Source organism: Arvicola amphibius, chromosome 1, assembly GCF_903992535.2.
Source record: "Arvicola amphibius chromosome 1, mArvAmp1.2, whole genome shotgun sequence".
Classification (NCBI taxonomy): domain Eukaryota; kingdom Metazoa; phylum Chordata; class Mammalia; order Rodentia; family Cricetidae; genus Arvicola; species Arvicola amphibius.
This window is the reverse complement of record NC_052047.1, coordinates 125,422,871-125,450,334: the sequence shown is the minus strand read 5'-3', so window position 1 is coordinate 125,450,334 and position 27,464 is coordinate 125,422,871. Positions and strand designations below refer to the sequence as shown.

At 46.9% G+C, this 27,464-nt stretch overlaps 1 protein-coding gene across 7 annotated transcripts in view; it reads left to right on the top strand.

Moving 5' to 3' along the window:
• Arhgap17 (Rho GTPase activating protein 17) overlaps positions 1–22,684 on the top strand; it is a 92,852-nt gene extending 70,168 nt beyond the window's left edge. Inside the window, exons 14-22 of one of the 7 annotated variants that reach the window (XR_005284646.1) lie at positions 204–317; positions 4,340–4,431; positions 5,599–5,755; positions 7,262–7,495; positions 10,091–10,260; positions 15,009–15,482; positions 16,539–16,586; positions 18,455–18,503; positions 21,883–22,020. Coding sequence is in view for 6 of the 7 variants with exons in the window: in XM_038322410.1 (XP_038178338.1) it covers positions 204–317; positions 4,340–4,431; positions 5,599–5,755; positions 7,262–7,495; positions 10,091–10,260; positions 15,009–15,482; positions 21,883–22,013 (1,372 nt within the window). In the remaining variant the exon portion in view is untranslated. Of the gene's footprint in view, positions 1–203; positions 318–4,339; positions 4,432–5,598; positions 5,756–7,261; positions 7,496–10,090; positions 10,261–15,008; positions 15,483–16,538; positions 17,909–18,454; positions 18,504–21,882 lie in introns of those variants that run through there. The other 6 variants (XM_038322438.1, XM_038322430.1, XM_038322410.1 and 3 more) reach the window with 6 other exon arrangements.
• The last annotated feature ends 4,780 nt before the right edge of the window (positions 22,685–27,464 follow it).

Genomic DNA, 27,464 nt, shown 5'->3' with positions numbered 1-27,464 from the left:
CCTGTTTTCTCCCTTGGAGCCTTCAATAACCTGTTTTGAATAAAGTACACGAGAAGTGTGAGCAGCACTGTCCATGAGCCGGGTCCCAGTTTAGCAACAGCCTGTAGTAAACACCTGAGCCATCTGTGCCAAACCCTAGGCAGGCAGGGAGGGATACTCACAGTGTTTCGGTGATGCTACTGCCCTTCTGTTTTCTCTCCTAGGTATTTAATCAAGTTTCTTGCAAAGCTTGCCCAGACCAGTGATGTTAATAAAATGACTCCTAGCAACATTGCCATTGTGCTGGGCCCTAACCTGTTGTGGGCCAAACAAGAAGGGTAAGTGATTCTTCTTCACCTCATGCCTAAGCTTCTCCTTCCTGGCAATTAGCATGGGTAGCAGTAGAGTTCAAGAGACACACTCAGACAGTAGGTGACTTCAGGGTGTTCCAAAGTTGACTTTTCATCCAGCTGATGTTTTAAGGACACGGCTGTGAACTCGGTGTTGTCTCTGTGCAGCAGAGACAGAGGAAACGTTGTCCCTGCCCTAAGAGAGTGTCCACTCCTGAGCAGTTAAACAGCCCATGTGGTGAAAAGCTAGACACACATCCGTGTGCATGCAGTACAAGGGGGACAGACCTGTGCCCCAAGCCCTTAAGTGTCTGTAGCTGTGCCTGAGAATTAACTGACATAAAACAAATTGACAGAAGAAACAGGAAGTGCTGCTATAGCTGAGCAGTGTGGTAGTTGTGAGCATGTGGCGAGGTGGATTTAGGCTGGACAGTTGAGTGTAGAAACGTGCTAGGAAGATATGGATTGGCCCAACAGTTTATGTGTACAGATTAGCCCTGTCAGCCTGTCATGGGTGGCAAGAATGTTTCTTTTCTTCAGTGTGGGGAAGGTGTTTTTCACGATGTTATCTCGGGCTCTCGGAAAGGAAAAGAAAGCCAGAGCTCCCTCTAGCATCTGCTTTTTCCACATGCTTTAACCTCAGAATACCCCTGTACCTCAGGGGCATCCTGTTCTGCCCCTTCACGCTGGCAGTATAGGTGAACTGCTGTGGCAGACTGAGGAGGCTGGCAAGCACCCGCCTGGGAGCAGCACGTGTTCACCTTAGTGAAGGAATAGTTTCCTGCCCCTGGCACTGAGATCAGGGAAAGCCCCGTAGGCAGGCAGAGCATGGTGTCTGCCCTTTGAGGATGGTCTTGGGTAACTGGAAAATGCCTCAGATCAGAGGCAGGCTATGAAGGGCCTGTGCGTGCTGCTGGCTTGTTCGGAACTTTCTTTCCTGGGTCCTTTGGGAATTGTCAAGGTTCCTGCTGTGTTTTAATCTAAAATGTTCCTCATGGGCTCATTTTAAACATTTATTTCCCACTCATGGCACTGTTTTGTGGGGGTGCAGAGCTGTTGAGAAATGGGGCATGCCTAGTGGAGGTAGGTCTCTAGGGGTTGCCTTTGAAGATGATGCCTGGCCTGGTTCCTGCCTGCTGGTTCTCCTCCATATGAGCATCCTCCACATAAGCAGTTCTGACTGCCATGACAGTTCTTTCACGTTGGTATAATGGGAACCATGGGCCAAAACAAACCTCTGCTTCCTTAAGCCCTTCTGTCACAGCAGTGTGGAAGTAACTGATAGGATCCTAAGCAGAGCCACTTCACAGGGCTACATTTAGGAAGCTTTTGCTGGCATTGAGCAGTGTGGGTTAAGTAGAAGAGGTGGGCACAAGCAATCAGCTGGAGAGCAGGTTGTCATCTGCAGGTGGTCTTTGTCCTCACACATCATCTTGTGCAGTTCCCAGACTATTTCAGATCCATAGATGAGGATGCTGAGTCTGAGGAGAGCCAATCTTTTGCCCAGGCAGTGGTGGGGTTCAGACACTGGTCAGAGTCTTTGTCCTTACCCGTCACTGCATCGTTGCTGCTGGCCTGCTTTGCAAAGACACAGTTCAAATCAGTCATCCCCTTGCTCATGTATGCCCAGTCTTGTTTCAAAAAGTAGTTGTCAGCATACAGTGTAATAAAGCAAAACTACAAATAAGTAGGAAGTCAGGCTAAATGCAGAGATCATAGAGCAGATAAACCCCGACCAAAAACACCAACATAGAAAGTGTTGTAGGTGTTTAACTGTGAGGGCAAGAAGAATGTTCAAAGGAAAAAACAAACTTCAAAAAACAGTGTGGCTCAGTTGGTTAAAAGTCAGTACATTTAACAATAATAGACACACTTTCTAACACCTAGAAACTTGTCAGGAAATGCCATAAACAAAGGCTAGGAAGGAGCTCCAAAGTTCTGCGAAAGGCCTGAAAGGAAGTTTTGCGAATAATCAGCAGAGTCTCTTTAAAAAGGATCACTGGGGGCTGGTAAGATGGCTCAGTGGTTAAGAGCACTGACTGCTCCTCCAGAGGACCCGGGTTCAATTCCCAGCACCCACACGGCAGCTTGCAGCTGTCTGTAGCTCCAATTCAGGAGAATCTGACATCATTATACCAATGCGCATGAAATAAAGTTAAATAAAGTGTTTTTTGAAAAAATAAATAAATAATAAAAAGGATCACTGGAATAGAATACACATGGACAGTCTCCCAGTCTGGTGAGGCACTTGGGCATGAAAGCTGATCAGAATCCTCAGTGAGGAAGGGGAAAGGATAATTTGCCAGCAGACCTTGCATTGTGCTGCAATTGCTTGTTAGACAATGGGTGACATACTGTCTGATAGGGACTGAGGTTAAAGTGACAAGACAGGAGAGGTTGGTTTGAGGCAGTCAGACCTGAGAATCAGTTTCTAGGAATCCAGTTTCGATTCCTAAATCAGGCCCCTGTGACTCAGACATTATGGTAACAGTTACCTGAGAGAACAGCTTAAAAGTAGGAAGGGTTTATTTAGGCTCCTCGTCTCAGGTATCAGCTGCTTCCATGCCTGTGAGCATCTGACAAGGCAGAAAGTGTCACCTACTTCGCACTGGCCAGGATTCAGAGAACCAGAGAGAAAAGGACCAGAAGTCTTTAAAGGCACTGTTGATAAAATTCCTTCCTCGAGGTGTAAAGCAGCGTCTGTCTCTTCTCCTGATGTCCCAGCAACAAACCGAGGCTTGGTTCTGCCACAGTGCATTCTGGGGAACCAGTGAATTATAGTTTAGGCTTCCTTACAGAACCTCGGTCCAGTGATTACTTATAGGGGTGTGGGCACTCCTGCCCCAACTGGCTGCATCTGGAAAGCCGTACTGAACAGAGATGAGGGCTTCCCTCATAGCCATATAGGTGGAGCTCCTACACTGGCCTTCTTCAGCCTGTATAATACTCCACAGCCCACCCCACCCCAGGGCACTTGGTCAAGTAGGTCCAGGTGGGTCAAGAGCAGCTGGATACTCAGGTGAGTATCTCATGCCTTGATCTACCCTGTGCAGGGGTGTACACCATCAACATACCCTGCTGGGTTGATCTTTTGCCAGGGTGGGGGCAGCTGAACTCACCTAGATGTATGTTGCTTGACTCAGAAGATAGTGACTCATGACACATACACCCCAGTGACCAGCTCCCTCCATGCCTCAACTCCTCATAATGCCATCAAATTATGAATCCATCAATTAGGTCAGAGCCCTTATTTCCCAGTCCCTCTCCAAGATTGAATCCACTACTTAGAAACCAAGCAGTAAACACTTGGGGACACTTTATGTCTAAACTATAACAGCTCCATAACATATGAAAATCAGTTCAGGTCTTTTGAGAGAGAACCTAAGGCTTTGTGGGTGTATTGTAACCGCCAGGCACATTGCAAGTGGCTTGCTTTGATAGTGTTTTGCTTAAGGATGTTTGGTGACAGTGATAGTGACTGTATTTTTTTTTTCTTGAGCCCTAGTAGCAAACCCTTTCAGCATCTGGACTATCATCTTGAACCAGACCATATATATATATATGTATGTTGCCCTGCCATGAGAAGGCAGGGGCTATGAGGATACTTAGAATCCATGTGCTTGGTGTCATCATGGGCAGTAATAGTTTGGGATGATCTTGGGTCTGCCTATCAGGTGTGCGTGCTACTGTTGCGGTGTGGAAATGCAAGCCCTCTTCCAGTCAGTTTCAAACCCAGCTTTGATGAATCTTTAATTCTTGATGTCACTGCCCTGGTGCCTGCCCATTGGACACGGCGGTGGTTACCACTCTGCTAGGGAAGGATTGATAGCAGTTGGATAAGTTTTCCTCTTGGGCCATTACAGACAAACTCATAGGATAGGGCCTGTGGGTTTAAATTTTGTATCTGTGTGTAAGTATTTTATCCATCAGCAATCTTTGAGATGCCCTGGCAGCCTGCAGAAATGAGACTGCCACGGTGGAGAATTTTAATTGTGTAAACTTCCTTGCAGAACACTGGCTGAAATAGCAGCTGCCACATCTGTCCACGTGGTCGCGGTGATTGAACCTATCATCCAGCATGCAGATTGGTTCTTCCCTGGAGGTAATCATGGTTCCAGACTCATTGATTGCTGGAGCTATATGACAGTAGTATACTACATTTTTAAAAAGAAGAAAACCTGTTGATGATTATGGTTTCACTTTCTCACACTGCTTTGGATTTTATTCATGTACATTTACATTTTGATATAATGGTAATTATACTATTTTCTGTTTCCTTTAACTTCACTAAAACATTCACACAGTATATATTAAATGCTTATTTGTTGCTATGATTGCATACTGTCTTCTCTGAAGGAACCTGGATTCCCTGAGAAGGCAGCCACATAGATAAAATAAACTTAAAACATATAGCAAATTAGGTTATTGGAGAGAGAAAGGTTTGACAAACTCGGATGCTGGGAAAAGGGAACCAGGATCTGTTTTCAGGGGTGATGCTGACTGCCCATAGGTCCTTCCCTGAGAACAGGGTTTCTTGACTCTACCTGCATAGTTGTTTGGTTTGTGCAAAGATACAAAGTAAAGCAGGCAAGGCTAGGGCTGATTGGACCTAGTTTGTGAAGTCAGAGAACAACATTTTCATTCTGTAGCTGGTCAGTTTTCCAGTTTCTCTTGTTGCAATCCTGGGATCCACAGAGGTTCCCGTGGCTTCCTCTTCAGGGACTGGTTGCATATGTGTTGAGTCCACATGTCCCGGTCCTGCTTTTCTCAGTGCAGCCCAGCTGCCCAGTCCACTACAGTGTAAGCTCCTGATGCCAGGGCTGGGCTCAGTTCTTCTCGTCTGTCTTCCTGTCCTCATTGCAGTTACTTAGCGAAGATGAGTAGGAGACTGAAGATCGGCATGCTGCCTGGGATTTCCTTCAAGAAAGAAAAAATAAAAAATAAAAAATAAATGCCATAGACAGTGAGCATTTGAGATGCTTTTCATTCCTATTTTATATTAAAATACTGCTCTGTCACTTTTTAAATTATTCAGTAAGTTTTCCATGGTCCTTGTTTCTTTCTGAATTCTCGGATTTCTCTTAAGAGCAGTAGAAGTGTGTGCTCAGCTGGCCTTTCTTGGCTTGCCTCCTGCTGGGGTCAGGATCTGTTTTTCAGATCAGAGTGCTTGAGCTGCCCTTGTGGAATATGGAGGCTGTCATTCCACTGGGATGTTGGAGAGCTTCCCCTTTGTGCCAAGTCTCTCATTTATTTATCTCTCTTATGACAGAGATAGAATTCAATGTATCAGAAGCATTTGTTCCTCTTGCTACCCCAAATTCTAATCACTCAACCCACACTGGAAATGACTCTGACTCGGGGACTCTGGAGAGGAAGCGACCTGCCAGCATGGCAGTGATGGAAGGGGACTTGGTGAAGAAGGAGAGGTACGTATGGTCACTTCCGCAGAAGTAGTAGGTATCATGTAGGAGGACCCATGTATCTCGTGCTGGCTTACTGACCCCCTGTGTAATCCTGCCTTACAAAGTCTAGATAATTCAGAAACCACACTGTCAGTCTCTGCAGGCGTTAATCTGACCACAAAGTGTGTATGGGGTGTGAGGGAGGGGGTAGATTGTTAACGTCCATGCCTTGTGCATCAGACTTTATTTGATGCCCTATGTGCCCCACAGTGGAATGGCATCACACACATTAAATCCACCAGTGTATTTGAGTGTTAGGAAACAAGAGAAAAGAAACATAATAACACGTGTGGATTTTGGCTGAGCATCATATAAGGATAACCACATTTCCCAGTGAGCTGTGAAGAAGTATATTTTTGACATTACTTGGCCTTGCTTTATTTGCTAACTGCTGAATCTAACATTGAGCTGGAGAAGCCCCAGAATTTGACAGTTCTAGAGGGGCAAAATGTATGTTTTAAACGTAGAGGCAGTATCTTTCCGTCGTATTGTCTGTGGACAATTCATGAGATGTTCAGTGCTAATTGAGAGCATGTATGATTCTCGCCTTAGAGAGCAACTTATAGCAGCTCCCCATAAGAGCTGTGCTAAGCAGCACGCTGTCTTCATCCAGGGTCGTCAGCTGAGTCTCACAGTGGCCTTCTCTTATTCAAGACAGCTTTACTTCCCTGGTCTCTCTCTGAAATCAATCCACCATCATCCTGTATAATTGAGTTCTGACACCTGAGCACCATTCAGCGCCTTACCGTTGTTCCCTGGTGGCAGATAGTCCCCAATTTCGAGTTTCGGCATTACAAGACTCACTAGCCATGACACGCCATTCTCAGCCGTCTGCTTTGTATATTCTCCAGTAAACAGCAGTTAATGGAGTCCCGTATCTTTTACTTTTCCAAACTTTATAAAAAAAAAAAAAAAGATTTTGAAGTCTATGCATTAATGGTCTTGAATGAAGAGTGTCTTCCTTCTGCCCCATCCTCCAGATGCCACCCTCCCAAAAGTAACTTATTTTTTCCAGCCATACATAGCTCTCAGCTGTTTCCTCATGTGTACACGTGAATGTTTCTGTATCCCATGCAAGCTGAGAAGCAGTGTGGTGTGTTCTTGCCAGCACTGGTATGCTTCTAGGCTTGGCTTCCACCTCTTTCCCACACTCAGGTTTGAGGTGGGAATCAGGTAGTAGGGGAATTGACACAGAACATCGTGTTACTCCACATGTGGCCTGCCTGTTTGCTCTCAGCTGCACACACCAACCTGATCAGTGTGAGGTGCTGGCTTTGCTGAGGCTTAAAGCCAGATCCAAGCACTCACTTTGGTAATTGGGATGACCACTGATACAACCTTGCCACCTAACTGCATGCTGGGGAATGTGGGCGGCCGTCCCATTTGTGGTTTTAACCTGTGCGGACCAGCGGGCTTCCGTCTCTTTAGTTGGCTTGCGTGGTGTGCTGACTATTTCTTCTCTCTGTGTAGCTTTGGTGTGAAGCTTATGGACTTCCAGGCTCATCGGCGGGGTGGCACTCTAAATAGAAAGCATATATCCCCTGCTTTCCAGCCACCACTCCCGCCCACAGATGGCAACACCTTGGCTCCAGCAGGTCCAGAGCCCTCTTCTCAGAGCTCTAGGGCTGACAGCAGCTCAGGGGGTGGGCCTGTCCCCTCTTCTGCGGGCATATTGGAGCAGGGGCTGAGCCCAGGTGACAGCAGGTAAGGAGCCCACTTCTGCTGGCAGTCAAGGCTAGATGCCCCTGCCTTCTTCCAGGTGGCAGTCTTTGGCATGGTAGCCATGCCCAGAGAATGAATCAGATTTGCTTTCATGCCTTTGGTTAGAGGGGAGAAAAGACTGCAAATTGCTTGTTTGCTTTTCTCTTTTCAGAGAAAAGCAATACTTGTTTGTGTGCTCTGGTGCTGCAGAGTAGAGACTAACAGGCGTCTAACGGTGTGCTCAGCTGTCGGTGTCCACATGCGCTCTGCCTGTTGTCACTCAGGGTGCTAGCTAAGAAGCATTTGGAAGCAGTGAGCTAGCTGAGTCACAGTGTTTTTGGCATTTGTCATCCATTCTCGCATTCAGTAATTACATTCAGTTGCACAGATTCACCAAGTAGCTGCTGTTGCGCTGGGCTGCCAGCACACTGGGTGACTAAGGGTTCCTCCACCACTCTGGGCTTTCAGTTGTACAGGGAGCTGACACATGGGTTCACGGAAGAAAATAAAGTGCCATGTCTCCTTAAAAGGCCTGTTCAGTCACTTGAACTTTTGACAAGCCACTTGGAGTTGGGCTTCACAGTAAATCACTTTTAAGAGGAGATGCCTTCAGATTGGAGATCTTCATTCTGCTGGTGTTATTCAGTTCTCCATGCCGATCAGGCAGAGGCCACAGTTTTCCCTGGTTCAGAACTGATAGCTGGCTGTGTAGAAGATGAGCCATGCCAGAGAGTGCTAACATTTTAATTGTCACTGTTTTTGTCCTCGTCTTTGGCCAGCCACACAGTGCCAAATGATCATATGTAAGGTGAAATGAGTATGCACAAACCAAAACCACTTATCCTTGCATAGTTTACCACACTCGGAGAACCTCTCATTGCATCTTTTGATTGAGGGAAGTGAAGTTGTTGATAAGATAGGAATATACCTGGTCCTGGTGGTGCAGCCCATAATCCCAGTTCCTTGGGTGGCAGAAGGATCACAAGTTCAAGGCCAGTCTAGATAATGGTGAGACCTTGTCTCAAACATGGCAGACAGTGCCAGAGAGAAACAGAAGCACAGGATAGGACTCTTATTCTCTTACCATAGCTGGACCCAGTGCTTCTGTGCATTCCTGAGTCCTCCATTCCCATAATCTAGGGAAGTTCATCTCTCAGTCGAGAAATCTGAAGCTTTGCCCTTGGCCAGCTCTATGTATGTGCTGTAGATGCCGGGCTGGCTTGTTCATGACCCCTCCTCCATACATGGCTTGGCTTTAGGGAAATATTTTTTTTTTATCAGAAAGAGGGTATAAGCAAATGCACACATCTTCATTTCCTCGTGACATTGTTTGCTTAGCTGAAGCTAAAGAAGAACGTAGCTAGCCTTCACTGCAGGGGGAGTGGAGTGCCAGCCATCAGTCTCCTCTTTGTTTCCTATGCTGAGATATTTTTCTGCATTCTTCACATCTGCCCTTTGGTGACCTTGACAAAATGACTGTAATATTTGGTATAGAAAATTGTGAACCAGGAAGTAGGAAGCCCGAATTGACCCTTCCCCTGTTGCTGTCAGCTTTAGGCCGAGTCATCGAGCAGCTTCTCAGAATTTCTCTTCTCTCAATCCAGACCATGTTACTTAAGCCCTTCTTAACCAGAGTGTCACTTTGTACAACAGCTAACAAAAATCCCCAAGCCTTATTTCTTAAAATAGCGCCCAGTTTAAGTACATGCAAAACAGAACTTGAGGTTTCCTGTGGGTGGTCTGAAGTGACTGGCCTTAATTTCTGTGGCAGAGTAGCTGAAACATAGTCTATTGCAGGGAATCTCAAATGTCTAGTCTCTGAGTAATTATCAGCTTACTAGCCCAGTACAAGCTATTTAAATTTTCAAATAACCATCTTCCTGGGTTCTGGTATCCACAGATCCAGCTAATTGTGGTTCAGATAATTTTTTAAAAAACTATTTCTATAGGGCTGGAGAGATGACCCAGTGGTTAAAATTACTTGGTGCTCTTTCAAATGACCAGAGTTGAGGTCTCAGCACCCACAGGCTTGCAACCACCTGTAACTCTAGTCTTCTAGCTTCTCCGAGCACCTGTATGTGTGTGTGTGCGCGCGCGCACACACGCACGCGCGCACACACACACACCTTTTTTTTTCTTTAGTTTTTGTTTTTCGAGACAGGGTTTCTCTGTGTTGCTTTGGAGCCTGTCCTGGAACTTGCTCTGTAGACCAGGTTGGCCTCAAACTCTCAGAGATCCACCTGTCTCTGCCTCCTGCGTGCTGGGATTAAAGGTCTGAACCACTACCACCCAGCTCACACAATCTTAAAAACAAAGAAACCACTGTATCGAACACTTTGTTTGCCATTCTCCAGACATTGCCGTAGCTCTTCTACTTTATTGCTTATTATGAGAATTGACTTAAGGTACACAGAAAGGTACTGACAGGTCCTAATGCCTTTTTACATACAGGGCTTGAGCATCCTTGAATTTGGGTATCTGTAGGAAGTCCTGGGACTTCCCACCCCAAACCCCGTACCAAGGAACAACTATTCTATGGAGTGCTTAGCTGTTCGATCAGAGAATGCCTGAGATCTAACTTCACCTTTACCCTCTCAGCCCTCCAAAACCCAAAGATGCTGCATCTGCAGCTGTCCCTGCACCAGGAAGAAACAACAACCAGGCTACCACGGGCCCAAGCCAGGTCCAGGCAGGTGGCGGCTCCCATCAGCTCTCGGCAGCCACACCACACAGTGCAGCTGGTCCCAGTCCTCACACTGTGCGGCGAGGTGAGTGACCTGCACTCCTTGTGCTTGGGAGGGTGGAAGAACTTCCTGTAATTACTCCAAAGAGTCGGTTATGAAAGCCCTGAGAAATCTATTTCATGACTGTTACCAAATAACAAGCAGGAAAATCAGTCGTTAAAGAGGGAAACAATGGAAGAGACTGAAGAAAATAGAGAAAGGAAATACAGGAACGCTAAAGCTTAACAGCAGGAAGAGGGCTCTGCAGTCACTCCTGGCTCTCTAGGGGCTGGGGTCCCAAGTCTTGCTGTGATTGGGAGCCACTGCAGCCTCTCTGCTTCCAAGCTTTGTGAACTGGAGCTTCAGGGCACAGGGTTTTCTGGTTTTGGAGTAACATGATCTAAACACTTTCCATCTGACTCCTTTCCTTCCTCAACCCAGCAGCCAGGGCCATTGCTTTCTAACACAAAGGAGCTGTGTCACCAAATCCCATCTCTGCTACAAGCACAAGTCATTCTGTCATGCTGCTCTTTGGTTTCTCTGGGGATATTTGTCAGAGCGTTTTTCTTTCTTCTTTAATCCTCCCAAGCCCCTGGTCACAGTGCACACGTTGAGGTCAAAAGACAGCCTTGAGTGTTGGGCCTCACCTTCCTCCTTTTTTGAAACAGGGTCTCTTGTTTTTCCACTGTGTATGCTGTGCCAGCAGCATGGGAGCTTGTGGGGGGTCTCTTGTCTCCACTGGAGCCATGGCATCCTAGGTATGCTCCTGTGCCTGGCTCTACATGGGCTCTGGTCCTCACATTTGCACAGCCACTGCTTTACCTGCCTGAGGCATTGTCCTGGCTACCAAGCATTTGTCTTAATGAATTTTTAAGTCTTGTTTATTATTCTCTCCAAGATCTTAGCGAGCTCAGGTCTTCCCTGTCTGTGCACCTCAGCATCCTGTCCTTATGTGTGCCTGCCACAGAGATGGCACTCAGAAGCTCATGTGGTCATAGACTAGAAGACCTGGAACTGACTCTCTCCATTCCCGAGTCACTCACTGTTCTAGTGCTGTTAGGAGACACCATGATCAAGTCAACCCTTATAGATGAAAGCATTTCATTGAGGGCTTGCTTACAGTTTCAGTAGTCCATGAATTCATGGCAGGAAGCAGGCGGGCCTGGTGCTGGAGCTTTACATCTTGATCTACAAGCAATAGATACATAGAGATACATACACTGGGCCTGGGGTGGGCTTTGAGTTTAAAGAGCCCACCTCCAATGACACACCTCCTCTACCAAGGCCACACCTCCTAATCTTTCAAACAGTTCTACTAACTGGTGACTGAGCATTCAAACACATGGGCCTGTAGGAACCTTTTTTCATTCAAAACACCACAATTCCTGACGCTGAACCTTTGTTGATATCTGGAGCTGGTTTTGGTTGTCTCAAAAGGAAAGAGGTTACACCTGTTTAGGGGACAAAGGCCATGGATGCTACTAAGCAACCATAGTGTGCAGTCTTCTGAAGTAATGTGCAGCCCATCTGTTAGTAGTGCTGAAGTGGAGGAACCATAGTCTGGAGAGGAGCAAGTTCCAGAAGAGATGTGCCAGGGAAGCCACACCCTTGCTCCAGATCAAGCTAGTTAAATTCCCTGTTGAGTTCCCTAGCAGTGCTTACTAGAGTGTAAAAGATCCGCACCTTACAGGGTCTTATAATGTGGATACCAAGAGACAGGGAATTTATCATAGCAAGGGGCACATTGTGAAGCATATTTCTGAGGGGTGTGTGTGTGTGTGTGTGTGTGTGTGTGTGTGTGTGTGTGTTTACATCTCCCTGAAATTAAGACTGGGGAAAGACAGTTCTTTACCATTGGAAACACTTCAGGTAGGAGGGATGAGGAGAGTTTAGACATGATACAGCAGGGAAGTCACACCTCGGGGCTGCCAGGATAACTGGGTGTTAGGACTGAGACTATCTGACTTATAAAGGGAAGAGATTTCTTTGGGTTTTTAGTCCTGGAGGCTGGGAAATCCAAGGATAACATGATGTCAGTCTCTGCTCAGCATATGGTGAGGGCATTGTGCAAAGCAGAAGGGAAGGGGCTTCCTACTATATCCAGGAGAACTAAAAATACGAGGAGTGGTGAGATATAGGAGGATCAAAAGTGGAGGAGCGTTACAAGTATTAGATTCATTGTTGGTCTCACTGTGTAGCCCAGGCTAGCCTCACACAGCCTAAGCACTCCAGCCTCAGCTTTCTGGGTACTGGAATTGCAGATTTTTGCCACTCTCCCTCCCCTGTGGCATTGTGTATCTATGCTCTTTCTAAAGCACTCCACAAATGTTAATGTACATTAATGCATCTTTCAGGCAGGAAGGCAAGCTCAGTACTGGTATGGCTACAGGCCCCCACTTCATCCTTATGCTACCTGTCCTAGACTGCTGTCCTTTTCATCTGTCCTGCTTACGGTCTTCCCTACCTGAGCTCAGCTGTAGCTCTGCTTTCAGAGAGTTGGCTCCACAACACCCAGGCCTACCCACAGGACACCTACTCCTCATCATGCTAGCATCTCCACCATGGTCCCAGATAAGAGCCTGTTTTCTCTAGCCCTTTCTTGGGTCCTGCTACCCTCTTCTCAGGCTTCCTGTTCTGAGTCTCCTGCGCTGTAAATGTCAGGTGTGAATTTCTCTTCAGTGTGAGTTTACAGTTAGTACTGCTTAGATCAGGAAACCAAACTTTTTTTTCTTCTTCTCATTGCTTTCATCAAACAGAGTGTAACTGATTCCAGAGAACTTTTCCTTTATAAACTGAGTGGTTGTTTCTGTGGGGAAAGGTCTTCTGAATTGCTGGGCTCAGAGTTCTAGGCTAGTTTAGCAGAACGGGCACCACTGGATTCTGGACCCTGTAAATAGGAAGAGAAGCTGTGTGAGAAAGAAGAAAAAGAATCCAGGGAGGTCGCAGGACATAGGTATGATCTATTCCATCATTTATTAGGTATGTGATTGCTTAGAAAATAACCAGCCTGTCCTGGGCTTCCTTTCTCCACTCTGGGCCAGTCCCACAGTGAGCTCCTGAGGTGGCATGCAGTGTGTGCAAGCCTGGTGTGCAGCTGAGTGGACCAGTCCCACAGTGAGCCCCAGGGATAGGCATGCAGTGTGTGCAAGCCTGGTGTGCAGCTGAGTGGGCACCGCTTTCTTCTGTCCTCTGGTTCCTTCTCCCTTTCTCAGGGTTGTCTGTGTGACTTCAGGAGAAACATGTCCAGGGTTCTCTGCCCCTCCATCTTCTCCTTCCACAGTCTGTTCAGATCTCAACTGGTCTCAGAGTAGGAATTTGTTTCAGCTCATGTTAGAGAAACAGCTGCAGGCTTATTTCTAATTAATTCTATCTAGAAAGTGTCTGGAATTGGTAGAATTTCCATGAGTAAAAGCCAGTCAGGTGAGGCTGTAGCCCAGCGGTAGAATGAGTGCCCATCATGGAGGCCCTAGAGTCAATCCCCAGCAGCCACCCTCCTCACGCCTACCTTGGGCAGAGTTCTGAGTGGGGTGGACTGCCTCTCTGTTCTTCCCTCCTGGGTTTGTTTCCACACTGAAGTCTTGAGGGGACTCTGGAAGAAGGGCCCACATTTGCTGTTCTGTATGGGTGTGTGTTCTGTATGGGTGTGTGTTCTGTATGGTGTGTGTTCTGTATGGTGTGTGTTCTGTATGGTGTGTGTTCTGTATGGGTGTGTGTTCTGTATGGTGTGTGTTCTGTATGGGTGTGTGTTCTGTATGGTGTGTGTTCTGTATGGGTGTGTGTTCTGTATGGGTGTGTGTTCTGTATGGTGTGTGTTCTGTATGGTGTGTGTTCTGTATGGGTGTGTGTTCTGTATGGTGTGTGTTCTGTATGGGTGTGTGTTCTGTATGGTGTGTGTTCTGTATGGTGTGTTCTGTATGGTGTGTGTTCTGTATGGTGTGTGTTCTGTATGGTGTGTGTTCTGTATGGGTGTGTGTTCTGTATGGGTGTGTGTTCTGTATGGTGTGTGTTCTGTATGGGTGTGTGTTCTGTATGGGTGTGTGTTCTGTATGGTGTGTGTTCTGTATGGGTGTGTGTTCTGTATGGTGTGTGTTCTGTATGGGTGTGTGTTCTGTATGGTGTGTGCTCTGTATGGTGTGTGCTCTGTATGGGTGTGTGCTCTGTATGGTGTGTGTTCTGTATGGGTGTGTGTTCTGTATGGTGTGTGTTCTGTATGGGTGTGTGTTCTGTATGGGTGTGTGTTCTGTATGGGTGTGTGTTCTGTATGTGTGTGTGTTCTGTATGGTGTGTGTTCTGTATGTGTGTGTGTTCTGTATGGTGTGTGGCTCTGCTGTACTCAGTTTGTTTTCTTCTTTTGAACTGGTAAAGTGACAGGTCACTGAAGGCCTGCATATCATGTGCTTAGCTTTTTGGACTGGTTTAAGTTTACAGAGTTGTGTTCCCTCTTGCTCTTGGCCCTGTTACCCCCACAGTTGCCATCCAGCCTCAGACTGCATTTGTCACAACTGAGACACCCATGACAGCAGTCATTAATTCCACACTGGGTTCAAATTTTCTATTTTTTCCTAGTGGCCATCTTCCATACCAGTTCCCGCCCAAGAGACTTCCCTGGCACAAGAGTCCAGTTCGGTTTTTACTTGGGTTTCCATAGCTGTTTGTCAGATGTTCTTGGGGGTGGACTGGTCTAGGGTTTGGGGCTTGCACAGCAGAACCCCTCTTGATGCATGGGGGAAGGCATGAGGTCCTGCTGAGCCGCATCCTCCCCTTACTGATCCTCTCTTCACTCTTCTGTGCAGCTGTGAAGAAACCTGCCCCGGCACCCCCCAAACCAGGAAACCCACCTCCTGGCCACCCTGGTGGTCAGAGCTCTCCAGGCCCAGGCACCTCCCCAAAGCCAAGCACTCGCAGCCCATCGCCACCCTCACAGCAGGCACAGGGCATGCGCCGCTGCTCCAGCAGTCTGCCTCCCATCCAGGCGCCCAACCACCCGCCACCGCAGCCCCCAACACAGCCCCGGCTGGGCGAGCAAGGACCAGAGCCGGGCCCCACGCCACCGCAGACCCCCACACCACCCAGCACCCCACCCTTGGCCAAGCAGAATCCCTCGCACAGCGAGACTACACAACTGCATGGAACCCTCCCAAGGCCGCGGCCGGTACCCAAGCCCCGCAACCGGCCTAGCGTGCCGCCACCCCCACACCCTCCAGGTGCCCACGCAGGGGATGGCAGCCTTGTGCCCGCAGCACCCACCGCCTCCAGAATCGTCACTGGTGAGTAGCAAGGGATGCAGTGTTCCCTCAGGCTTCCCTTGATGGCAGTCATTCCCAAACCAGGTGCATGTCACATATGCTGGGAGCGCAGTCACACCTGCACTGTCAAGCCTTTTATGGCTGTTTTCATGCCAAGACAGCAGAGATGGACACCAATGACACAGATCATAAAGCCTGTAGTTTTCTTCTAGGTGTAAGATTATCTTCATTCACATTCTGGAAAGTGTAAAGCATTTAAGTCCAAGTAGAAGGTATTGTAGGACATACGCGTGGAGTTCTTAAGTGAATTCCTTCCTGGTGGTCCATCCTTGAAGATGGGAGGATCGGGAGCCTCATTTACAAAGCAAGTTCCAGGTCATCCTGGGCTTAACTACTTTTCTAAAAGTAAAAAATACACGTACTAAGTGCAGAATTTCAGAAGTGGGTGTAGTAGAAAGCACTATATATGCTAAATCAGATGCTCCGGGAAGGCAGATCTCCCAAGCAGACCCACACTAGCCTCAAATGGCTTGGTAGGGATGAGTGGAGATTTTCACATCACCCTCTTGGATCTGCCCTGGGCATGGAGTTGATTGTACAGATTGTAGTGCTACTTTGAGGGATGTTTTTATAGATATCCTACAAAACATGATTGTTTTATTTTATTATATCAAGAATATTGCTATTCCAGGTACTGGATTTTGCTTTTTAGTTTGAAAAGATATGGGTTCTTTAGTGTTTTAATGGTCATTTGAACTGTGCAGCATTTCTTAACAGCAGCTTGCTTTTAATCTCAGCAGCCTAGCTGTGGGCTGTCCTGTATGGAACCATGCTAGTAGAAGCCACTGGACTGTACCTCTGGTGCTTCAGCCGTCACAAGTGGACTTCTCAATAGATGATGACCCAACACTGCACCCAAAATAATGAGTTAACTAACTACAGAAAGATCTTTTCCAGGAGTATAATGCATAGTTTAACATATGTTATCAATAGTTAATAACTGTTCCTATGACAGCAGGATGTTTATTTGATTAGCACAAAGCCACATTGGTTTGTTTGCTGTTTGTTTCCCACTAGATGCCCTTCCCAGTGCCCTCACAGGTGGGGAAGGTTTCCAGAACTAAGGTCTGTAACCCCTCAGCAGCTTGAACTGCAGCTGCAAGCGCTCCTGCTTAGCCATGTTCTGTGTGTGTGCTTTTGACTTTGTGCTCAGGGTGGCCATGCTGTAGCCGTCAGTCAGCCATCCATTCTGTGGCATAGAGTTATGCCTTTTGTCCCATCAGAAGCACTTTTGGCTTTGGTTTGCCCCAAATCTAAGAGGTAGCTGTCCCTAGGCTGAGATCTCAGTTTGAAACCCTCAGTAAGATGCTGTGTTGTTCCATTTTTCGTTTGGGTTAGCCTCTCCCAGTGCTCCGCTCTTCTCAGTACCATTTCACCTGTCACTGGCCTATCATCGCCCAACAAAGAGGGCCAGGGAACCATCACACAGAAAATTGTGCGTCCCTGTGTTTTGTGCTTTAATTTTTAATTTTGTATCTTAAATGCAAGGTAACTGCATGGAGCTTCTTAATTGGTGTCTAAAATTCTCAGCCCCCTCCAAACTTCCCCAGATAATCCTCCCCTGAACTCCCTTAAGTCCCTTTGCATTCCAGCGTGCTTACATTTTGCTTTCCTAAGCTGTATGGACATTTAAAACAACGAGACTCATCTGAACATACCTTTGGGCACATATTGGGCTAGCAGAAGACTCCTGTATGGTACAGTTGCTTTAATCAGAGCCCTTAGCCTTTTGCAGGACATATACTGAGTGTTCGCAGCTTAGTTCAAGTTGAAACGATGGAGGAGAATACAAGCATCCGTCTGCTTTTCTCCGGGCCTGGAATAGAACAGTAGTTGAGTGATTAAACTAAAAGGCCGAGCATTTTTTTGTTTTGTTTTGGTTTTTTGGTTTTTTTGTTTTGTTTTGTTTTTGTTTTCTGAGACAGGGTTACTTTGGAGCCTGTCCTGGAACTAGCTCTTGTAGACCAGGCTGACCTCGAACTCACAGAGATCTGCCTGCCTCTGCCTCCCGAGTGCTGGGATTAAAGGTGTGCACCACCACCGCCCGGCTTAGGCTGAGCCTTTTAACACTTTAATACTTATGACACCAAAATTTTACTCAAACCTGTCCTTTTATCTAGACTAGAACGAAGACTGCAAACCAGAATTATGCCTTCCCTGTAATACCATAGTCACTTGTGATGTTTTATGACAACAGATTTTTTCCCTATATATCGATGACATAGTTACCATCATCGATACCACATCCAAGAATCGAACTCTAAACCTTGGGCAGAGCAGTAGGAGCTCTTAACCTCTGAGCTGTTCCAACGGCTGTTCCAACAGACTGTTTTAATTGATTTATCATTCACTATACTTTATAGTTAGATACGTGAAATTTTACATTTTAAAATTATCTAAGATGCTACCGATTTGTTTTAATCTTTACTGTAAATTTTCTTAGCACAGGAAATACATGGCCTCTGTAATTCCCTTTGTATTATTATAGCATTAACATAAAGTTAATCTTAACATCCACTGGCCTGCCCTTGGAAATGTACAGAAGACCAGCATTTGGAATTTAGGAATCCCCTAGCATCGATCATTTTGTTAGTGACTTCCTGGATATAGCTTATGATTTTCAAGGAAAAGGAAAGAGTAGCACAGTCTGTTATGACATGCTTTAGCTTGGAGAACTTTGGAAAGATTCCTGAGAACATCTCACCCATTGAATTATTTAATTATAAAGAGCTGGGTAAGGCTTAAGGGACTAAGGTGAATGCCAAGCTGACTTAATAGTCCACTCCCCTCTCCAAAGTTCACGGCTCTGGAAAGCTCTGGATAAGGGAAGGATTCTCAGTCATTCTAAATGTCAAAATCTCACTGTAACTCTGCAAAGCAGGAGGATTTTAGCTAAGAGTATTCTAATTCAAACGTTTTATTAAATAATTTAGATGTATGACCTGCCATATTCAGTAAGAACTGAAATTGGAATGTTTAATGGTAAGGAAAAGGCAACTGATTGGCCAAAGCATTTTTGCTACTTTATGATCATATTTGTGCACTAATGGCTGTCACTAACCAGTCACCCTAACCCTGCCTGCCTGCATCCCTACTAATAGTGCATGCACTAAGGAGGGCTGGCCTTATCTGTGCTTGCTGTCCATTGTTCTAAGTACTAAATGTGTTCACAGACTTGCAACAGGTGGTCCCTGGGCTGGCCTCATGACTCTTCATTTGCATCCTTTCCTCCGCCCAGCAGGCTTGAGAGGTAGTAGACAGCGTGTGCTGTAGCATCGGAGACATTCTTGGGAAGGCACAAGTGGTAAAGGAATTAAATTAGATGGATTAAGAAAGGTTCCAACAGTCCATAATAGGCAGCGGGTGAGCGAATGGTAGTTATCTATTGTCATGTCACATGCCAGCCTAGGCCTGCTAGGACCCAGAGAGGCAGAGGTTAGGGGTGCCACTTGTTCAGATCTTCATTTATTATAGCTGCGGAGGTCTGCATATCGCCTGCCTTTTAAAGGTGCCTTATTTTGTTTTCTGAAGACATCGTGGTCCGTGATCTCATTTGCCTTGTGTGGATTTTACCCCAGCATTTTGATTTTCCTTTACATCCCATGTCATTGTCCACATAGTAACATAGTATTCGCTATTTCACCAGCTACGTGTGCTGTTATGACTGTAGCTAAGCATTTGCTGGGCTTCTACTTGTAGACGGCATATTCATGAGAAGTCAGCTATTGAGTGAGAGTGAGGGGTAATCTCCCCTTTGACTAGAACAGCGGTTCTCCACCTGTGAGTCACAACCCCTAGACAACCATCAGAGAACAGAGATTTACATTACAACTCATAACAGTAGCAAAATTACAGTTAGGAAGCATCAACAAAACAATTTTATGGTTGGGGATCACCACAACATGGGAACGGTATTAAAGGATCGCAGCATCAGGAAGGCTGAGAACCACTGGGCTGGAGTAGCGAGAAACTGACTCTTACTCACAGACAGAGCTTGGTAAGGGACAGAAGGACCCAGGATGTCAGAACCGAGGACAGAGAGCCTGGGCAGTGGCAGTGGTGTCTGATGTTTCACTTTGCATTGTGTTGCTTTCCGGGGTGTGTTTGGATCTGATACTTGTACGAGTCATTATCAAAATAGCATTTTTGAAGACAAGAGTTACAACCTAAAGCACATAATCAAAATTATTTGAGTGAAAATTCTTCTAGATCATACCCAAAATTGTAGCATGCCAGTCCTGCCCACTGGAGGGCCTGTCTCCCAAATAAAAATATTCATTCAGCAAAGAATGGGTTCCATTTGTAGGGGCCCCAAGTTCATTACACTGTCTTCACTGTGCCTTGGGGCCAAGGCCTGTTACCTGATGCTCTTTTCTGGATTTCTTGTTATTTATTAAATTATCTGTAATATGAACATAACTCCAACCAACAACTTTATAGACCAAGCTATATACCGAAAGCATATAAATTCATACCTAGAGATGTGTAGAAGCATTAAAAGAGAAGAAAAGAAGACTGTGGATAGCTTCTAAAGTAACCCTTTTCTTTGCTGCAATGAACTGAGTGTTCAAGACTTCAGCCATTATCTCCTCAGATAGTGTCTTCTCCTTCAGGACCCTCATGGAGGTAGCGCAGTCCTTGGGGAGGTAGAGAAGTGTAATGTCCAGAGAGCCCAGACATGCTGGCTTTGCTTCATGTCTGATTGATGCTGGCTTGTCACCTTGATAAAGTGGTGCCCCTGGGCACCTCCCTCTGACTAATGGTTGAGGAAAAAAGAGCCCATTTGTTCTCTAGAAAGGGTTCATAGCTGGCACACAAGTAGAGATACTGACAAGCAGAAATCTGGTTAGTATGTCTTTGCATTGTGCATGCTCCACCAGCTCATGCCTGTTCCTTAGTCTTTGTGAACTCTCTGGACTGGCAGTGCCATCCGTGGTAGGATAACGGGGGAAGAGACTGAATTTGCAATGGTTTTCTTGTTTGCTGCTGCCTTTGAGTCATGGCTACCTCTCTGCCTGAGGCTGTGAAAAGGGAGGGTTGGAAAGATGTTTGCACCAGCCCACTATCTATCTGCCCATCAGCTACCCAGCTATAAGATTCATAGTGTCTGCTTTGTGCCAGTCATGGCTATAAGGCACTGAACGAGACAGATCTGCCCTTGCCGGGGGTGAGCCACAGGTCTGTGACATTCCTGATTCTGTTCATGCACACTGCTGCTGCTCTATCTCTGAACCAGGAGGTTCAACCTGTTCCGTTGGTTTTCTAGTTACTGTAAAACCTGAACTGTCTGAAATGGCACTGAATACCCGGGGCCTTCAACTCCTCAGCACCTCCATAATCTAGGCATTTCCCCCAGTTATGGTGCAAGGACAGGTCTCTTAATCCTGGAGTCTGAGAGAAAAGGGATATACCCCTAGGAGAAAGAAGACCATAGCTCAAAACTACAGGGACAGAGGCAAGGAGGGGCTTTCAGGGAAGGGACAGAAACCAGTCTCCTGGCTTACCTATAGGTTTCATCAAGGCCATGTCTATCTCATTCACTATTACTATGTCCTCAGCAAGCAGATCAGGACCCAGCAGGTGGTAGTCTGGAAGAGAGCTGCGGTGAGCGAAGGGGTCTTGTGAGCATGGAAGGGGAGGAGCAGTAGCTTAAGGAATGTATATTTGCCATCTGACTGAAAGAATTTTGCGTCAGCTTAAGAAGACATGGAAAGATTTCAGTGTATTAGCATTAGAAGAAAGTAATTAGAGATTTGGTGGTCTGATTTAGTTGTCAGCTTGGTATGTGTGCCCCATGGGGGACACTTAACAGTGCCTGGAGACATTTCAGGTTGTCACTCTGGGGGGTCAGTAGTCCGTATGCCACCAGCATCTGGTGGGTAAAAGCCAGGACTTCTCAGCTTTCTACAGTGCCCACGATAGTCCTGCAATTCAGAACGGCTCAGTCTAGCTTTGACTCAGTAGAGGTTGAGGTCACAGTTTTATCCCCAGAAGGAAACCCTCGTAGCCTCAGAAGTTAGTTCTCACCAGGGTGTTCTTCTGCAACTTAGAGGTTGTCAGGAACCCACAGTCAGTCACTAGAGATCTAGGTGAGAGTGGAATTTCCTTTGCTCAAAGCAAGCATATTTCAAGGGTCGCATCTCTGAGGGCTGCCCAGGCTCTCAGGAGTACCAGTGGACTGTAGTAGGAATTGTGTCCAGGCTCTCAAGGGCTTCACTTCTCGTGGCTCCTGAACCTCTAGAAAGGGACTGTATTTGTATGTGGGCTGACTCAAACCTTCCAGCCTCTCTTCTCAGTGCCTTTGGGGGGCATCTTGGACCTTACCCTCACTGATACCGTGTTTCTTCATGTTTTTGTCCAGACACCAATTCTAAGGTTTCAGAATCACTTCGCAGCGTCTTTCCTGAAATACATTCAGACTTGGCAAGCAAAGAAGTGCCTGGCCACATTCTGCTGGACATTGACAATGACACAGAAAGTACCGCATTGTGAAGAAAGCCACTTGCCAGCCTTTGGCCCTCCATCCTGTGAGCGGAACTGGGTCAGGCAAGCCTCTGTCCCTACAGACAAAACAGTGAAAGCTTTCAGTGGGAGAAGGAAAGTCTGACCACGCAGGACTCGACTCCCACGGCCCGACGAGAAGGTAAAGGGCCAGTACTCAAAGCTGAATGACCTGTGTCGTGAAGAAGTTGGATTGTTTTATATAGGACGAAAATCATGCCAAAAATGATAGAACAAAGAAATACCTACAGTGGAACGAGTATTACCGCTGAGAAATGCATGGGAAGCCCTTGCCCACGCTGTTGACACAGACAGCAACTTGGAATGACTAAGAAGAGACTTACTTATCTATTTAATAAAACACATTAATTATGCAAGTTGCCTACTTCCTGCTACTCAGACTTTGGTTGTCACATGCCAGAGGAAGCTTCCGTTCCTTCAGACTTGCTGCAGAATCATTTTGTATTAAATACAGTCTGTGTCTCCTCCCATCCCCAGAACCTGGAGCATTGATGGCAACTGCTGGCTCTGTTGCCTCATCAAACTGGATGTGAGTCGTGCCTTGTGGATTGCCAGAATATGGAGAGAAATATACTGTTCTTTTTTAAAAAACAAAACAAAACAATATAATTGCTACTTGATAAAGACCGAATGTTATTCTAGTTTCATGTTTAATTTGAATTAAATATATTCTGTGGTTTATATAAAAACTTGCTAATTCTTGGAGGCAAATTCTGGCGTGTGTGTGTGTGTGTGTAATTGGAAAGAATAGAAATGCTAGCCTGCTGTTTTCAGCACTGGAGAGGAGAGAGCTATAGGTTTGAGGCCAGCCTGGGTTATATAGCAAGACTGGGGTGGGGGTAGGGAACCAGGTGTGGTAGTACATACCTGTTTCCCAGTATTTGGGAGATACTGGCAGAAGGATCAGATGTTCAAGGTCATTTGTCCTCAACTACAGAATGATTTGTAGCCCAGAAAGCACTACATGAGACCCTGTCTCCGAAAGGTGAAAGAAAGATTAGAGACAGAAACCACATTGGTGGGAAAGACTGACAAGTGGGAGACCCAGCTGCCTGGTTGTTCCTTAGCAACCTCCCATGGTTAGACTGCTTTGGGGTCGCACAGTCTTAATGTCTCTTTCTGGTCTGTCCAGACTGTCTTAGACTCAGAGAAGCTGACTCCCAATGACTTCTAGGGCTTGCGTGTGCATCAGGAACTGTGACTTCATGGGGATTCTCTTTCCCAGTAACCTGAATGTCCTCCTGCCCGTCTAAGAGTAAGACCCCTGAGAAAAGCAGAATGTGAGGCTGTCAGTGCAGACATTTGTTCTTATTATTGGGGACCCACAAAGGGTGGCTTTCTCGGTAACACAGAGGGGCAGACACTGACAGAGTTAGATGCCTGAAACTGCATATTGAGATATCTGTGACCACCTCTGGCTTAGAAGACACTGTGACTGGGCATAGTATCTGCCTGCTTGGAATCCAGGCACTCAAGAGATTGAAGCAAGAGCATCATGGGTTTAGGCCAATATGAGCTGCAAGCATCCCACAAAATAAACAAAAAAATACACCCGTCTGTGTATATAGTGTCATTATCTCGACACCCACACACATCTAAGCAAGAACAGTCAAATACTTCTCTTCCCTCAAAGTTCCCTGATGGAGGAGTGTCTATGTGCTACTTTCATTATTAATAAAGATACTGCCTTGGCCTTTTAAGAGAACAGAAAATTAGGTAGGCGGAGTAGACAGAACAGAATGCTGGGTAGCAGGAGTGGGGAGGCGCTTCAGGCAGTCGCCATAGTGAGTCACCATGCTTCTCCTCTCCGAGATGGATGCAGGTTAAGATCTCTCCTGGTAAGCCACACCTCATGGTGCTACACAGATTACTAAATATGGGTTAATCCAGATGTGAGTAAGAGGCTGATACTAATGGGCCCGGCAGTGTTTTAAAAGAATACAGTTTCCGTGTAATTATTTTGGGCAAAGCTAGCCGGGTGGCGGGACACAGCCCGCCATTCCTTCTACAGATTGGCGAGTTCCCTCCACCCCCAAAACACTTTAAATTGCTGTATTTGTTGATTACACTGAATATATGCACCTAGAAACATTTTCCCCACCTTTTCAATTCCTGTCTGGGGACTGGAGAGAGGACTCAGCAGTTAAGAGCATTTGTTCCTCTAGCTGAGAACGCAGGTTTGATTTCCGGCACCCACGTGAGGGTTCACAACTGTAACTCCAGCTCCAGGGGATCCAGTGCCCTCTTCTGACCTCCATGAATATCAGACACTCACGTGGTGCATATATATAAATACAGACAAAGCACACAAAAGAGAAAATAAATCTTGTAAAAAATAAGTTGAAGTCTATGTCTGCTAAAGGCTCCCGCGTCTTCCCTTGCCTTTTCGTTTTCTTACAGAACTGGCCAAGCCTGTGGGGCGTGTCTGCAGGTTGTACTTAGCACTGCCCCCTCTTCCAGGGAGAACCCTATGTGAGCAGTGCCAGCGGAATTCTGAAGATCACCTCACTGCAGTGCTGCAGCCGTCACTCTGGAGAGAGAGCGGGGCCGGGAACGAGGATGGTTTCTACTAGTTCTTCCTACCTGTGGCTCATGCCTCGAGTGGTTCAACGACGCCTCACACCCTCATTGTTTACGTGTCTTAAGTCTTGGCTGCCCAGGCCTCAGGATAAAAATGAAAATTTGATTCTACATATGTCAGAAAAAAAATACCAAACCGAAGCTACTGCCATCCTCACTGAGGTCCAGGCACCTAGTGACTCAGCTCAGGCTTCAGGGTCACACCCAAGGCTCTCCAGATGCAGACCCAAGCATGGCACCTGGTTCCTCTGGCCTTCTTCATTGTAGGGACTTGCACCGCCTCCTTTAGGGGAGCTGCTTGTGCCCCTTTATGACGTTGCATGTGGCAGAGTGCTTTACCCCGTCTGTCCAGAGAAGCCTCATCTTAATACATGGTGGCATCTCTGGCAATACAGAAAAAATGATGGCCTCCAGAAAGATGCTTCTGGAATCCGTCTTTCAGATGGTTTCCCTCTTCTGCAGTTTCCTCAAGAGCTTGGGCCGTGTGCTCAGAGTGCTCTGTGCCACACATCACACTAGGGTCACAGACCCTTTTGTCTCCCCACTCCTGAGTGCCCACTAGGCCTTCTGGAAGGAGCCTGCTCTTGATCCCGCTCATGAAGGCCACCGAATGTCAGAGGTGTTGTACATTGTGGTCACTCAAGAGTAGAGGTGATTATACTGATCTGGTTCCCTGGTGGGAACGGATCTCTCTTCTTGGGGCTCCATCTCCCAGTGAGAGCTCATCTGAAGATAGTAAGACAAAGCTGCTTCCGGTTGCTTGTCTGCGGTCTGCCTTCAGGCTTCCTTCCATGTTGTAGCTCCTCCAGCCTCTTCGAGATTCTGCTGTTTCATCCCTGTATGTTAGAGTCCACGCGGGCTCTCAGACTCAGTCTTTACTAGCTGATGCTTCTAGATCAGCTGCTTCCACCTCTATCGCGTAACATTGGAGCTAGGAAGGAAGAGAAGTATGCCTCAGGGTGAAGCCACTGGCCCTGGGCAGCCAGTGAGACTGTCCACACTCCAGTGGCTGTACCTCCCGGGCCACTGTGGATTTGCACAGCTGTGCGCATTCATGAGCCTCTTATCCAGAAGGCAGGGTCATCTCTCGTGGCACACCAATTAGAATCTCTAGATGACAATCGGTAGCTAACCATGCACGCCAGAGAAAACCTGCCTGGAAGGAAGAAATCTTCCATTGTACTGGGAGGCAGGTACAAAAGCTGAAGGGGTTTTCCGAGAGTCTCCACATGTCCTTGGGACTGTTTTATATTTTTTTGTACTATGTCCTCACGGTAAATCACTTTGTTTGTTTCTGTTTTCCATAAAGTTGGCTGAGTTTGTTTCTACAACAGCCAGCCAAATGCCTCCTACTCGCTAGTCTGAAGAAGGTGGCTGCTTCTCATCAGCAGGCCATGGCCTGCCCACCCCACACAGCCATGGGGCAAGTGCCCACTCTTCCACTCCCCGCTCCCCATCTCTCCACCCTTTGCCTTCACACCTCACGCCTGTCAGTGATGGCTCTCTGACAGAGGACCACACACGTCCTAGCTCCTGAGGGTCAGGGGCTAGGGAAAGCTCAGCTGGGACCCCTGCGCCAGGTCTCACAAGGCTGTGGTGAAGGGTCAGGTAGGAGCTGTGATTTCATCTGGAGGCCGTACCTGAGAAGGAAGATTTCCCCACCCCCAGTCAGGATGTCAAACTTTATTTCTTCGCATTTCTGGCCACAAGTCTGAGGTCCTGACTTCTTTCTGGCCATCATTTGCAGGTGGCAGTTTCTGGAGGCTGAAGCAGTTCCTCAGCTTGTTTTACATTAGCTCAGCGGCTGCTTCATCAACCGAGCCAGGAAGTCGCCGTAGTGAGTCAGCTGACAAGACTGTCGTCGTCGTCTTTTTTTTTTTTAATTTGGAATTATTTATTTTATGAGTATGAGTGTTTTGCCTACTTGTTTTGCTATATGTGTGCCTGGTGCCCACAGGGGTCAGAAGAGAGTTTTGAATCCCCTGGAACTGGAGTTACAGATGTGAGCCACCATGTGGGTTCTGGGAACCAAAACTGGGCCTTCCACACGCACGGGTTCTCTTAACTGCTGGGCCATCTCTCCAGCTCTGTGTGTGTGTGTGTGTGTGTGTGTGTATGTGCGCGTGTGTGTGCGTGTGTGTGTGTGTGTGTGTGCGCGCGTGCGTGTGCGCGTGCAGGTGTGTGTGGTGTGTGTGTGCAGGTGAGTGTGGGTGTGTGGTATGTATGTGCAGGTATGTGGTGTGTGTGTGTGCAGGTGAGTGTGTGTGTGCAGGTGTGTGTGGTGTGTGTGTGCAGGTGAGTGTGTGTGTGTGCAGGTGAGTGTGGACATGAAGACCAGAGGACAGCTAACATTCCTCAGGATGAGTCCATCTTGTTTATTAAGACAAGGTCTCACATTGGTCCGAAACTCTCTGAAAAGGTTAGGCTGGCTGGTAGTGAGCTTGTCTTACCCCCCTAGAGCTAGGATTATAAGTGTTTACACCATGCCTCATCTTTAATTCAGGTTCTGGGGCTCAAACTGAGGTCAAGCACTAGACAAGCTAAGCTGTCTCTTCAGCCCAAGACAGCCATGTGTAATGCAATCATTACACATAAGACAGAATGGTGACATCCCATATTCTGTAGTTTACATGCAAGTCACGGGTTCTTCCCCCAGGCAAAGGAAGGGAACAAGGCAGGAAAGGACCTCTGAACGTCAGTTCCACCTGCCAGCGCATTAAAGGTCACCACAAATGACACACGAGGCTGTATTTGATAAGGGGGTGCTTCGTCAAGCTTGTTTCCATCCTTTCTACCTAAATCTAAGCTCATTCTTTGTGCACAGATTATAGATGAGAAAAG